Source organism: Homarus americanus, unplaced genomic scaffold (genome assembly GCF_018991925.1).
Source record: "Homarus americanus isolate GMGI-L3 unplaced genomic scaffold, GMGI_Hamer_2.0 scaffold28051, whole genome shotgun sequence".
Taxonomy (NCBI): Eukaryota; Metazoa; Arthropoda; class Malacostraca; order Decapoda; family Nephropidae; genus Homarus; species Homarus americanus.
The window spans coordinates 1,028,010-1,044,467 of record NW_024720144.1 but is presented as its reverse complement, the minus strand read 5'-3'; the positions used below and the strand labels follow the sequence as shown (position 1 = coordinate 1,044,467).

General features: G+C 42.2%; 1 protein-coding gene across 1 annotated transcript; it reads left to right on the top strand.

Moving 5' to 3' along the window:
* The first annotated feature begins 7,423 nt into the window (after positions 1 to 7,423).
* LOC121860435 (loricrin-like) lies at positions 7,424 to 10,840 on the top strand. The gene is made up of 4 exons (XM_042357594.1): positions 7,424 to 7,435; positions 7,682 to 8,000; positions 8,241 to 8,759; positions 10,170 to 10,840. The coding sequence occupies exons 1-4, from the start codon at positions 7,424 to 7,426 to the stop codon at positions 10,838 to 10,840; spliced, it is 1,521 nt and encodes a 506-aa protein (XP_042213528.1).
* The last annotated feature ends 5,618 nt before the right edge of the window (positions 10,841 to 16,458 follow it).

Sequence of the window (16,458 nt, the reverse complement as noted above, 5' to 3'; positions counted from 1 at the left end):
TCAGAATACAATAGATTCCTTGACACCACAGCCTATCTGAATAACAAAAGCAATACCACTGGAAAATGATATATATATACAATAACAACAAATCAGCCATGATATATGAATTGTAATGAGAGAGATATAATGACACCATGATATAATTTATTACACCTCAGGACTCAGGGACGCCCTACAGGTTCTCCTACACGGTGAACGACCCCAGTCACGGCGCTGAGTACGGCAGGCAGGAGCACAGTGACGGTAACGTGGTGTATGGTCATTACTACGTCGTGCTGCCCGACGGTCGGCGTCAGGTGAGCCCTTATTAACACTGATTTGTTGTGGTACTAATGTGTGAGTTAGGTTAGATTGTGATTACTAGTGACACGTGTGACATCTTCCTGTTCGTACTGTACACGTTGTTCCACACACTAAACCGATTTACAGTCAATTCAGTTAAAACACTAAACATCCACCAGTTTTCTATACTAAAATTAAACGTTTGACAATTCTTCATCACGACCAATACCCTTCTACGGCCATTTTCCACACCTCCCATCGCCTGTTGACAAATGCAATAGCCTTCACCTGCACGACACTGATTTGGTGACCATTCACACACGCAGGACGCCACAATGTGCGACATACAAACACCACGAACCAAATCTAACCTAAAATCACGAAGTCATGTCAGATGGTTTAAATCTGGTTGGGTCATGTCAGCTGCCACAAGTAGTTATTTTATACACGGGCTGATTTTGTCGGCTCTAGCCAAACTATCTTTAGAGCTGGACCCATGTTGGTAGCCACGGCCTTATTCTAACCTTACGAAGTCAAGTATAGGTATATCTGTGTTGTGATACATTATAATATCCCATTGTGACACTTTGTAATCACCGATGTAGGGACAATGTAGTGTAATACTCGGACTATCACCAGCACTTCGCAGTATTAAAGCTGTCAGAGCATCACTGTACCAGGATAAACTTGAGCGATCTATCTCCACATACACGCCGCCTTTGGTTAAGACCTTAGAATTTCCCTCCTGTTCTAAGGCCTGAAGTCTTAACCACTACCTGAATAAGTAAAAGACAAGTGACAGCACCGGAAATTTGGTCAATGAACAGGAAAGGTAAAACAACTAATGAATGTATTTAACTATACCCCATACAACTGGTATAACAATTATGAGCATAAGGAAGTTTCTGTTCACCTCAGGGAGAAGCGACCCTACCTTGCTACTAGCTAAGGGGGCGCTTGGGAGTCATACACTAATGCCCACTACCCACTCTGTATGAAGTGGGTTTACGATAAGTAAGGGCAACCAGCCGTAAAACTTGCTCCAAATTTGTCTGATGGCAACCGGGACACCATGCCATCAGGTAATCATGTGGTGGCGAGATGGACAACAAACTCAACCCGAGAAGATAATTCTGAACCCATTTGTTGGGTCTCGAGGATGGGAGGGGGGATGACAACAGTGAAGGGACACACTTGTCACTACAACATTCTCTTCACTTTCCCTCCAGAATCACTTCAAACACACCATCAACAACAAGAGAGAACACACCAAACTGATCATCTTATATGACTGTGTACTGCATAATGTTCCTCCTGAATCTGGAGAAACCCGATAAATTATTATAATATTGCTGTTCGGAACATTCATTTTTATCATCTTTTCCTCTTCACAAACTCTCTGTCAGTCCTTTGCTACCCTCCACTCTGTTACACGCAGCCTGTTCACTGTTGTCAACCATTCTCTCACCACTCCACCATGGCCTTCTCTCTCATCTACTATGTGCTGCGGCCGGGTGAATACAGCGCTTCTCTTCTGTTCTATCCTGAGGTATCTTCAAAGGTGGACAGTGAAGATGGTCGAGTGCAGTCAGCCACACTGCTTCCTTCCATAATAAAGATTTTATCGACAGTCCCTCACAGGTCACCATGCTTATAGGTCCCACTGTTACTTTCACACTGTCTAAATCACTTCATTAAATCTTTCTGCGACATCTCTTACTTCGGCTCATCGACCTCCATAACCTTCTTCTTAAGTCTTTAAATCTCTTACAGCGTGAACCTTCCACTCACCATTAATCTCACTTCTACCCAGTAATGGTCACACAATCAGTCCATCGCTCCTCGCACTAACAGCTATTAAGGTCCCCCCCCCCCTCTCTCTCTCTCTCTCTCTCTCTCTCTCTTGTCTCCTTGCACTTCTCATCCTCTAGCACGAACTATAACTCCACCTTCTCTTTCTAGTTTATTTATAAGAGTGACCCTCCCTTGATATTGTCACACACCTTCACACTTCATCACTCGTCATCACCGTCACACTGCAGCTCACACTCCCGGCTTTACTCCTTTCACTTGTTCTCGGATCACCTCTCCTCTGCCCTTCACAACATCCTGGTTCCTTTCACTCATCGTATTTTCTGTCACTCTCTCCTTATCACTCTGCTTCCACCTACATTTACACATCCCACATTTTTGTCTTTCTATTCAGTAAATGAATATCAGAAGGCAGTGTTGTAAGTCCAACGTCTAAAATAATAAGCCACCCGGTACCGTATCATTCCTGGCAATATCTCATACACTGGTGATGACGTTCTCACCTAATGGAACACAACAGACGTGCACACATGTCAACTCACGGGTCTTCAGCACCAGGTTCACCTCACGTTCACACAGTCATGATGTAATCTCTCACACAAGATGCACTCGTACATCATCTATACTGAGTTGTAACATCATTACTCATGGACAGAGCTCCAACACACGTCTTGATGTATACAATATGTCATGGGAATATTACATAATATTTTGGTTATCACATAAGTTTAAGAACATTGTTGTAATATAATTATGTAGCTGCGTCTGTAAAATAAGCGTCCACACTGGTCGTAAAATACTGTACTACAAAAATCCGGAATTTTTTATTTTTAAAAATTACAATAATTAATCAATCAAACCGCTTGACAGTCTACTGAAGTATGCCAGATCTACTTAGAGATGTACAGTAAATGAACTTACCGTACTTATAAAATTTCGTCACTCCGCACTGGCTACTCCTTGTGTGATCCCGGTAATGAACTTAGGTGGGCCGCATGCAGGTCACTGAGCTGAGCAATGTTGACTGGTCGAGCCCCGTTGAAACTGACGGCAGCCACTTTGAGTCATAACCAAGGTAACGTCTGTCGGCATCAACGAATCTGTCGATATAAATGGTTTATTTATTTGGAAGCACAATGAACTATACACCAAAGTTCCGAAAGTTTGTTTTGCCAAATGTTATCAAAATGCCGCCCTTTGTTGATGTTGGGTGTACAAGTGTCTTGATACAGTGTTGCTAGGCTGAAGGTTAGGTTGATAAGGTACCACTAAATTACTTTACAGACCTTACCTAACTTAGCCCAAGCTTAACATAAATACATTCATCACATTAACAGAACCTAAGCTAATATTACCAAACGCAACTAAAAATTTACAGACAGACGGACAATTACTATCTTCCACTGCCAGAAACAGTGGAGTCATGAAAAAAAAATACTTTTGACATGTTTTATTTAACATTTTCAATTAGATGAGAGGTGAGGAATGGCTAATCCACATCATTACCCACCCCACCCCACCCCACCCCCCCCCCTCCCCCCCCAAGGCAGAATTTTAATGACTATGTGATTGTTAGCTTGGGATAGATGAACTTACGTTACTAAATTTCTTGTTTTTTGTGTTTTTACTGTAAAATCCCGACATGTTCGATCTAATAATAATAATAATAATAATAATAATAATAATAATAATAATAATAATAATAATAATACTGTACTGTAGTAGTAGATCTGCGCACTCAACTAACTCAACACAGCTAGGATAGCTACTTATGTATTAGGATATTTAATATTAAGGTAATAAAATGGTGGCGAAGGTATGGCTATTGGGGGAGGCTGGAGGCCATTCTAACAAAATAAAAAATAAATAAAAATAAAAATAGTAGTAGTAGTACGGTAGTAGTAGCAGTAATAATAGTAGGAAAAAATAATAAAAATAAAATAAAGTAATAATAGTAGTAGTAGTAGTAGTAGTAGTAGACTCTGAACATCAAAATTCACTTAAGCTCACGGCAGCCCTCACTGACCACATAATAGCCCAGAATGCAACAGGGGAAGTGGACACCAGCGAAGTTAATAAGATCCGTAGATCCATTACAACAGATCGGCAGCACTGCCAAAATGACATGTTGCAGCAACTATTGCTGCAGGTTCCAGAAAATTTGACAAAAAAAGTAGCTATAGCGCAGGAGGTGGGCGCCTCGAACTGGTTAACTACGTTACCGATAAGGGCAAATGGTTTCAGCCTTAACAAACAAGAATTTACAGATGCCATTGCTCTAAGGTACGGTTGGCCAGTAGATGGTTTGCCCTCCCAATGCGTGTGTGGCTATTCCTATGATGGCGATCACGCCATGGTTTGCAAGAAGGGGGGCTTCATATGCATGAGGCATGACGAGGTAAGGGATCTCACAGCAAATATGTTGAAGGAAACCTGCCGGGACGTCATGGTAGAACCGACCCTCCTTCCACTGGATGGCGAGATCCTCCAACACAGGACTTCAAACACATCTAACGAAGCCCGTGTGGACGTCAGTGCTCGAGGATTCTGGACGCGGGGACAGCGAGCCTTCTTCGACATCAGGATTTTTGATCCCATGGCCGTTTGTCACCGTAACCTAGCTCTCGATGCTGCACATAGGAGGAACGAGAACGACAAGAGAAGGGCATATGGGGAGAGAATTCAAAATGTCGATCAAGGCAGCTTCACTCCGCTAGTGTTCACAACCTCTGGTGGGATGGGCCCAAGCGCAAGATGTTTCTACGCCAGACTCGCGGAGCTGATCTCCGAACAGAAGCAGCAGCCCAGAAGTTATGTCACAGCCTGGATGAGATGTCGACTGTCCTTCTCTCTCCTTCGGTCGGCTTTGCTCTGCCTCAGGGGAACGAGAGCTTCTGCCCCTACTCCGTCAACTGCTGCAGATATCGACTATGAGGCTACAGTCACCGAATGCCGCATCGATCTGCGGCTCAACTAATTTAACACAGATAGGATAGTTGCTTATGTATTAGGATATTTAATATTAAGGTAAATAAATGGTGGCGAAGGTGTGGCTATTGGGGGAGGCTGGAGGCCACGTAGTAGTAGTAGTAGTAGTAGTAGTAGTAGTAATAATAATAATAATAATAATAATAATAATAATAATAATAATAATAATAATAATAATAATAATAATAATAATAATAATAATAATAATAACAATAATAATAATAATAACAATAATAATAATAATAATAATAATAATAATAATAATAATAGCACCAGCAATAATAACAACTTAATTAAAAAAATTGCCATATACTAAGAAACTTAACACAAAGTTATTGAATATAGAGACATTATAAGAACAAGTATTGGTACAGTATTGTACGTTCAAAGTCCATCACCTGTAGGCAGCTACCAAACAGGGAGGTACTACCGCCTGGGAAGATATTGACAGCATAATGTGTTGTCTATGGTAGACCCTGCTGCCACATGGCATCACAAAATTTTGTACCAAGTCCCAGGTTGCTGATCTGACTTTCTGCCTCATTTACACACAATTGCAGGGTCTCAATTGTTTCACTTACTATTGACAACACAACATACAGTACATACAGTATATTGTTTCTCAATTTTTATCTTTTTTTCATTTTTTCTATTTCTTTATTATCATTATTATTATTATTATTATTATTATTATTATTATTATTATTATTATTATTATTATTATTATTACATTTTCGCCCCCCCCCAGGCCCTGATGTGGGTTAGTGACCTGTGCCCCGGTGGGCTAATCCAAGGTAGGTATCTACCTACCCACCTTGGGCTAATCCCCGTAAAAAAAAAAAAAATATATATATATATATATATATATATATATATGTTATATATATATATATAGAGAGTATGAAGAAGAAGATAACTGAGTTGTTTGATGTTAGTCTCCACTAGGTGGTACTTATATATATATATATATATATATATATATATATATATATATATATATATATATATATATATATATATATATATATATATATAATTTTCACCTAGTGGAGGCTAACTTATCCAAACAGCTGTACCCCAAGCTATAGTTTATCTTCTCTTCATAAAATCAAAGAAGACATTTACCTGGGGAATAAACAGAGGATCACGGTGACATTCCCTAACACGTTCCAGAATCCAGCTGATGCTCCGAGTCATTCAAGCGTGAGGCTGTGGGTGAGAGATATTCGATCATCAGTGTTCGCCTAACAAAATATGTTCAGTGTTGTGTAACGAAACTTTCACCCGCACCTTTATAGAAGACTTCTAAGTCATATTTTTATCAGAATTACGTGTGTGTGTGTGTGTGTTATATTAAAATGTACTTTCGTCGTCCAGTAAAAGTGAACAATTATGGGGAAAAAACGTGATTATTTTTTTAGAAATGTACAAATGACATTAATTACAACTAAACAAACGACATTAATTACAACTAAACAAACTAAGATACGTGATCTCTCTCTCTTTATTTAACGTAACCAATAATCTGTTAAATTTGTTTGTGTTGTGTTAAATCATGTCTTCGATATATATTTTAACATCACCTCAACTATCCTTTTCAGTCATTTTTTTTTTTCGATTTAAAATAAAGCGTCTTCAACTACAAACCACCACACCCAGCCATCGCCAAGTCTTCGTCAGCTAAACCATTTTATTGGTGTTTAACTCACTTACTTATACTCTCTCTCTCTTAAGTGAACGTGACGGGAGTCCAAAGTTGGCATGACACTGTTTCTGGAACCTGTGGTGTGTGTGTGTGTGTGTGTGTGTGTGTGTGTGTGTGTGTGTGTGTGTGTGTGTTGTGTGTGTGTTTTGTGTGTGTTTTGGGGATTAGCCCACCAAGCACAGGTCAATGACCCACATCAGGGCCTGGGGCGAATATATATATATATATATATATATATATATATATATATATATATATATATATATATATATATATATATATATATATATATATATATATATATAATAATAATAATAATAATAATAATAAAAATATATAATATAATAATAATAACAAAGAACCATAAATAAATGCAAGATTAAAAAGCAAACAAACCAATAGTGATAAACGATAGATATAAGTTGTGTTGTCAAAATAAGATAAACAATTGAGACCCTGCAATTGTGTGTAAATGAGGCAGAAAGTCAGATCAGCAACCTGGGACTTGGTCACAATTTTTTTGATGTCATATGGCAGCAGGGTCTACCATTAGACAACACATTATGCTTCCAATGTCTTGGCAAGATATGAACAACAAAAGGGCACGTCAAAAGTTTTGTCACTGGTCGGTAGATGGGTAAGGTGGTAAGCAACGATTACCACGTGTCTCATAAAACCACTGGTGGACCAGGTACCAGGGGTCATGGCCACTTGGCATGGAACGATGGTCTACACAGGCAGGCGGGAGTCCAACTGAGTCGGCACAGTAGCCAGGCAGGTCAGAGCAGACTGGTTCAGGTAGTGGTAGGGTAGACAGGTACTACCAGGCAGTACCAGTACCACTGGTGGTAGTACAGTGGTGGACAGTACCAGGCATCCACTGGTGGACAGTACCAGGCATCCACTGGTGGACAGTACCAGGCACCCACTGGTGGTAGTGGTGGTGGACAGAACCATGCATCCACTGGTGGACAGTACCAGGCATCCACTGGTGGACAGTACCAGGCATCCACTGGTGGTAGTGGTGGTAGACAGTACCAGGCACCAAATGGTGATAGTGGTGGTGGACAGTACCAGGCACCAAATGGTGATAGTGGTAGTGGACAGTACCAGGCATCCATTGGTGATAGTGGTGGTGGACAGTACCAGGCATCCACTGGTGGACAGTACCAGGCATCCACTGATGGACAGTACCAGGCATCCACTGGTGGTAGTGGTGGTGAACAACCAAGCGCCCACTGGTGCTAGTGGTGGTGACAGTACCAGGCATCCACTGGTGGACAGTACCAGGCATCCACTGATGGACGTACCAGGCATCCACTGGTGGTAGTGGTGGTGGACAGTACCAGGCACCAAAATGGCATAGTGGTGGTGGACAGTACCAGGCATCCACTGGTGGTGTGGTGGTGGACAGTACCAGGCACCAAATGGTGATAGTGGTGGTGGACAGTACCATGCACCCACTGCGGTAGTGGTGGTGGACAGCACCATGCACCCACTGGTAGTAGTGGTGATGGACAGTACCATGCACCCACTGGTGGCAGTAGTGATGGACAGTACCATGCACCAACTGGTGGTAGTGGTGGTGGACAGTACCATGCACCCACTGGTGGTAGTGGTGGTGGACAGTACCAGACACCCACTGGTGGCAGTGGTGGTGGACAGTACCAGGCACCCACTGGTGCTGGTGGTGGAGGACAGTACCAAGCATCCACTGGTGGTAGTGGTGATGGACAGTACCATGCAGCCACTGGTGCTAGTGGTGGTGGACAGTACCAGGCACCCACTGGTGGCAGTGGTGATGGACAGTACCAAGCATCCACTGGTGGTAGTGGTAGTGGACAGTACCATGCACCCACTGGTGGCAGTGCTGATGGACAGTACCAGACACCCACTGGTGGTAGTGCTGATGGACAGTACCATGCACCCACTGGTGGTAGTGGTGGTGGACAGTACCATGCACCCACTGGTGGGTGTGGTAGGATAGTACCAGGCACCCACTGGTGCTGGTGGTGGAGGACAGTACCAAGCATCCACTGGTGGTGTGGTGGTGGACAGTAACATGCACCCAATGGTGGCAGTAGTGATGGACAGTACCATGCACCAACTGGTGGTAGTGGTGGTGGACAGTACCATGCACCCACTGGTGGTGTGGTGGTGACAGCACCAGACACCCACTGGTGGCAGGTGGTGGACAGTACCAGGCACCCACTGGTGCTGGTGGTGGAGACAGCCAAGCATCCACTGGTGGTGTGGTGAGGACAGTACCAGACACCCACTGGTGGCAGTGGTGGTGGACAGTACCAGGCACCCACTGGTGCTGGTGGTGGAGGACAGTACCAAGCATCCACTGGTGGTAGTGGTGATGGACAGTACCATGCAGCCACTGGTGCTAGTGGTGGTGGACAGTACCAGGCACCCACTGGTGGCAGTGGTGATGGACAGTACCAAGCATCCACTGGTGGTAGTGGTAGTGGACAGTACCATGCACCCACTGGTGGCAGTGCTGATGGACAGTACCAGACACCCACTGGTGGTAGTGCTGATGGACAGTACCATGCACCCACTGGTGGTAGTGGTGGTGGACAGTACCATGCATCACTGGTGGACAGTACCAGGCATCCACTGGTGGACAGTACCAGGCATCCACTGGTGGTAGTGGTGGACGGTACCGGCACCCACTGGTGGCGGTGGTGATGAGACAGTACCAGTCATCCACTGGTGGTGGACAGTACCAGGCATCCACTGGTGGTGGACAGTACCAGGCACCCACTGGTGGCGGTGGTGATGGACGGCGCAGTCATCCACTGGTGGTGGACAGTACCAGGCACCCACTGGTGGTGGCAGTGGTGATGGACGGTACCAGTCATCACTGGTGGTGGACAGTACCAGGCACCCACTGGTGATTGGACAGTACCAGGCACCCACTGGTGGCAGTGGTGATGGACAGTACCAGTCGTCCACTGGTGGTGGACAGTACCAGAGCCTGGTGGTGGACAGTACCAGGCACCCACTGGTGGCGAAGTGGTGATGGACGGTACCAGTCATCCACTGGTGGTGGACGGTACCAGGCACCCACTGGTGGTGGACGGTGCCAGACGCCCACTGGTGGCAGTGGTGATGGACAGTACCAGGCATCCACTGGTAGTTACGGTCAGTACCAGGCACCCGTGTGGTGGCAGTGGTGATGGACGGTACCAGTCATCCACTGGTGGTGGACAGTACCAGGCACCTACTGGTGGTGGAAGTACGAGGCACCAATTGGAGGTAGTGACGGAGGAAAGTACCAGGCACCTGCTGGTGGTGGAGAAGTACGAGGGCACCAATTGGAGGTAGTGACGGAGGAAAGTGCCAGGCACTTACTGGTGGTAATGGACAGTGCCAGACGCACCCGCGGCGGTGGACGGTACCAGGCATCCTGGTGGTGAACAGTACCAGTCAATCGCTGTTGGTAGTGGCGATTGGAAGTGCCAAAGACCCACTGGTGGTAGTGATGGTGGAAAGTACCAGGTATCTACTGGTGATAGTGGTGGACAGTATCAGGCACCCACTGATGGACAGTACCAGGCACCAACTGGTGGTAGTGGTGGCGGACAGTACCAGGTACCCACTGGTGGTAATGGTGGTGGACGGTACCAAGCACCCACTGCAGGTAGTGGTGGACAGTACCAGGCACCAACTAGTGGTAATGGTGGTAGACAGTACCAGGCACCCAACGGTGGTAGTGGTAAAAGACCGTACCAGCCACACACTGGTAGTAGTGGTGGTAGACAGTACCGGTCACCCACTGGTGGTAGTGAAAGTGGACAGCACCAAGTCCTCACTGGTTCTAATTGTAGTGAACAGTACCAAACATCCTCTGGTGGTAGTGATGGTGGACAGTACCAGCCACCCACTGCTGGTGGTGATAATGGACAGTACCAAGCTCCCACTGCTGTTAGTAGTGGTGGACAGTACCAGTCACCCAGTAGTGGTAGTGGTGGCTGCCAGTGCCAAGACAAGGGAGACAGTGGTGGAGAGAACCATGCCGCTAGTAATGGGAGTCAGTAAGCCACTTTTGGTAACGGTGGCAGAGTACACTAAACTGTCACTCGTAGTAACTGTCTTAACTGTTTGGAAAGAACTGAGCCTGAAATTTTTCTCAGTGGGCAGCTCCAGCTTGAGCATTAAGTACTCAATAACGTGAAGTGTCTTAACTCTTAGGGACTTTCATCTAAAATGTCAAAGGCATAATGCTAACTTGTACAGGTCCAAAATTCAAATACTGTACGCTCTGGGAGTCTGCGTGGTAAACAGAATATACAGTAGAAGCACGACAAAAGCTGCCGAAGTGGGCCACCACTTTCGGGCTGCCGCAACACTTTATATTTTATGAAGAACTTTTTTTTTTTAATCGTCCTACCCACGTGACGGAGGCCAAACAGACCGTTGAAAATCAGGATGCCTGGTCATCCTAGCCTAGCTGATACCTGCAATTGTTGTGGTCCTAATTTGTTTTAAGACAAACTCTAACTTAATCATGTTAAACCATTAATAATATATCTGGTTTTGTGGAAATTTGAAATGAGTAGGATTTTATGTATTTCACTCTTCTATATTGGGAATTTTTGTCTATGATCCATCTATAATTCTAGATGTTTGTTATAATATTTTAACGAGCTTCAACAACTGAGCGAATTCTAGATTAGAAAATACGATAGTCATCAACAATACAAAAAATGAGATCCATCTAGCTTATCAATAGTAAAAAAAATATTCTTTCTTAAAACTCACCGACTTGGGTGTGTATCGCTTAAAGAACACTCAAATATACATAGCTAAAATAATAAAATAACTTGAATAATCAGTTTCTCAAGATGACATCCGCAAATTTAACTGATTGGTAGTATAGTACAGTACTGTGCGTCTCATATAACGGAAACCTCCTAACCTGGACAAACTAATCTAATTCTAGTCTCGATATTATCCAATAACTTAGGTCAGGTTGCTAGGTGAAGTAAGCAGTAGTTTTTGTTGGTGGTGTTGTTGAACAAAGTTGATAGCCTCGCCCTAGTTCTTATACCCTGTACCAATTTCTCTATTGCAGCTAGGCGGCCTGCATTAGATAAATACCTTTATGGTATTACTAGTAGCGTTGCATTAAAACAGTTTCAGCTGCCAGCGGCAATCATATCCCAGAGGCTGATCCAGGGGGGGTTTTGGGTGTCCGGATACCCCCCCCCCCCCTTTTCATCAGAAAATTCCAATACTTTTTCTTTAATGCAGTATTGTGCTCAGGCGTTTTTGTATAGTAAAATGTAATTACTATTGACCAAAATATCTCCTAATATCAAATGCACATGGTTTCAAAATTGTCTCAAAATGCCCATGATATTGGTCAGATTTCAAAAAAATTCTGGAGTGACTTACAGCGCTCCCCAAAAACCTCATACGGCTGGGTGGGCTCGCTGTGCTCGCCATGTTCCCCCACCTACAACTTCTTGGGTCCTCTCTCTTGATATTCCTGGATCCACCCCTGTATCGCCAATTACCAGTGAAAATATTGAACTTTCAAATATAAGTAAAAGTTGCCATGTACAGGTATGTAACATTTCTGGTGCATTTTTCTGTACTTTTATATTCATCTATTACACAACCTCCACGAGGTTGTAATGAAAAGGTTGTTGTTTAGCATTTTATAAATGTTACCTACATTTTGTTTTTGTCTGCCAATTTCCTGCTTTCCTGGGGTTATCAAACTGCATTTACTACCGGTACAAGTAAAATATCAAAGTGAACTAATCAACACAGAAATGAACTCATTCTCTGTTGTTTATGGATCTTACACGAGTAGAAATAGGACTCGTGCAATTAACCCTAGAAATGCTGGCGGTTTGTTTGTGTGGCAAGTCATCGTTTGAAATACCTACAGTACGTCTTGATATATCGATATTTTGATGTCTTCCTCTATTTGCAATAACAATCTTTTATACCCCATTATAATTATTACAACGTGTAGTTTTAATATTGTTTTAAAAATGCATCTTTCTGAACATATTGTAAGTACAGTTGATATTTTTCTCAGTGCAAATTCATGTGCTTGCAAATCTTCCGCTGATATCGTGACATGTACAGTATATCACTGAGCAAGGACATGAATATTTGACTTTATACCCAGTAAAAAAAATCTTGTAATTATTGAGCGTAAAATCAAGAGTACTGTTGTTGACATTTGGCGAGACTGAGAACTTTCTGAAATACCTGATACCAAGGTATACATAGTAGATACAGCTAGTGTATAATTTATCGTTCATAAAATAAACTAACCTAAATCATATAATATTGATGAAAAGAAGCTCAAGTTTATGTACATAACTTTAGATTAGATAGGTTAGTTTGGTTCATTTATGAACGATAACTTATACAATGCTGCTACCTTGGAGTCTGGCACTAAGTTCCCATCTCGCCGAATGTCAACAACGGCACTCGTGGCTTTACGCTCATTAATTTACAAGATTACCTATACGGTAACTATACATTGTTAAAAATATTGTAACTTATGAGTATATTTTTTTAAGTTGTTAAACTGTATGAGCCAAATAAAATAAGGAATCAAATATGCTAACAATTAATTAGTTTCATTACAAACCATTGAACGGTCAATTTATGATACAGGACATAATTCGATTTTTATTTTTTATTGATGTTGCTAATATTATGTCCAGACAAAAGCAAGACGATTATCATCTATGACACTTTTGGCGCTTTTTCTCGTAACAGATTCTGTATTTAATATGCCGCGCAGTCCAAAAGTGAGGCCCATCACATTCGGACCTCGCTGGTAAGCGGACGGCAAGTGATCAACCAGCAGTTGTAGGGAAGAGTATCCACTACAATACCAACCATGTAATACTAATTTAGTTAGCCTAACCAATCAAACCTATCTAACCTCCGGCATATTAAATATATCGGTTCTAGGTCGTTTGCGAGGGAAGCGTCAAAAAGAGAATTGTCTTGCAACAAAAAAACCCTGAGATTCGGTTGGTGGCAACAAATGCAATAATACCTTGTGGGGTACGAGATGTTGGTTCACACTCAGGATGGGATGGAGAAAGAAAACTCACAATGTGCTCTCTGTATACATATTGTATTGGATGTACAGTGCAGCTTGGTGCTGGGAAGTGGCAGCGTGGTTGCAAGCGTGATGTAGAGCGAGCTGGTTGGTGAGGATGCTCCGAGGACCAGCTTGTGGGTCACCATGCTTGCTGGCGGGAGCGAGGGCCCCCAGGCAGGAGCGGAGGAGGAGGTGTTACTTGAAGACTGGCTGTAGGTAGAAAGAGAGGTAGGTCACCACGAGGTCAGGTCTTCTATAGCGGAGGTAGGCGTGGCTTAATAGTTGACCTCCGTGATGTATGGCGGCGCTGGTTGACCTAGACCACGAGACATACACTGGGGAATTCGCGGGGTCGGCTACTCAGCGACAAACAGCGTTTGTAGGGGAGAAATCCACTACACCACTACAACCTTAGCACTGCTAAGTTACAAGTTTTCTCGTTTTCTGATTTTCAACTCCTAATAACTCGGTTATGGGTAAAATGCGCCAAAAGTGTCATAGATGAAAATTGTTTTGTTTTTGTCTGAAATTATAGTTAGCAACAACAAAAATATCGAAATATGTCCTGTACTCAAACCCCAATGAACAACTCACGACCATAATACGAAAGCAAGAGCGTAATGTAATTCCGTACTTCCAACACTTAAATAGGTACGAGATATTAATATGTAGTTAATTACTGAATTCCTTTTTATAATCCTCCAAAGGTTACGAGGAATGTGAGTTTGAGTATTTCTTGGCAGATGTAGTTTCCACGTCTTGACCATCGCGTTTCACCTCTTAACTACAATTTCACCGCTAATAAATAAATATTGGACTCCTGGTATTCATTTAAAATATTCATCGTACTCACTGTGAATAAATGTTCATTACTAAATGGATAAAATGTTCAACTGCATCGTCGCCTTAAAATGTCAAATTTGTTCAACAGAGTGCAACCTTCCACTCGGACTCCTGACCAGTGATGACTGCCGCCAGTAAACATGGCTACATTAAGCTGCTTTGTGGTTGTTTGAAACATTATTATTATTTTATTATTATAATTATTATTTTATTGCAGGTACAGTATCACGATTGTATCATTATTATTATTATTACAGATACAGTATTACTATTGTATATTATTATTATTATTACACCATATACGTACTGTATTATCCGGTATATTTTGGGGTTTCACTTGACCTATACCAACATTTAATTCATCCATTTCACTCCATTCCATGACTGTATTTACTCGCGCCTTTATCTTTTATCATTATCCTTTTTCCATCGTAAGAGTGATTCTTTTGACTCCAAACACCTCCACAATGTATGTTTTATTTGTAATTAATAAATAATAATAAACAGTAAATTTATGACTAGATTTCAGTACCCTCCTGGAAATACCTGACAGCTTTGTCGACTATCATTGATCACATTGCCTTATATATATATATATATATATATATATATATATATATATATATATATATATATATATATATATATATATATATAATATTATAATTTTTTTTTACCATTTTGTTTACCTGCAGTCTCAGGACACAGGAAACTGTACAGTATACAATATCTGTCCTCCCATAATTATTAATTATAACCTACGTGCACTGTACACGAGTTGAACTGTACAACTGCATACTGCACTGTAGTTTTTAAACATGCTTATCCAATTGTAAACATGTACTTATGGCAATTTTACTTTTTAAATATAATTATCATTTTTAATTAATTCCTCGTAGCTCTCGACCACAAGTACCGAAAAGGAAGAAGAGGCCCACTCAAACGTTCATACCTAACCGTCATTAGTACCGTGGGCGCATTAAGATTAGACTCTAGTCCTCTTAATGGTTTGGGCAAGGTTGGGGCCTATTAGTGCAGCCCCAATACTAATGGTTACTAATGATTAAATTAGATTAGGACTGGCGCATATTTGATCAATCTCGACTGTTTATCAGCTTTGGGTAAACTCGGGTGTAACAACGCTGTCTTTTGATCTTGAGGTTATGTCAAGAGCACATTAAGAGGTTAACAAGTACCAATTGCTAAACTTCATTTCACCAACTACTGAAGTAATTTTCCAATGAAGATGTGTTGAAGATAATAGTGTTTGGGGATGCACAATCGGTGATTTTTTTTTATCTGACCGACCTACAGTAGTGACCAAACCTAGCTTAATCTAACCCAAACAATAAAACTAACCAAACCCACATTATGCAACTTAACCCCACAGAATCTAAATTAACCTAACCCAAAACCAAACTAAACAAAACCCAAGCAATCTATCCTAATCCAGATGGTGTGGGGTATACACCCAGGGTACCTCCAGCTGATTCAGCTCTGAATAGGTACCTAACTTTACAGATGGGGAAATAAAGGTGATCAAGTACAGTGCCAACCACACTGCCCCCTTATATACCAAAAAATGGTTAGCCTGAAGTGTGCTGTATCCACATTACCCAGACTGTCAGGCCTATAGTACATACTTTCACTGTCTGAAAATTATATGACTAAGAAGTCCTGCTCATGATGATCTTACAACAACATATATCTTGCCAACCATTCTCTGGCATAC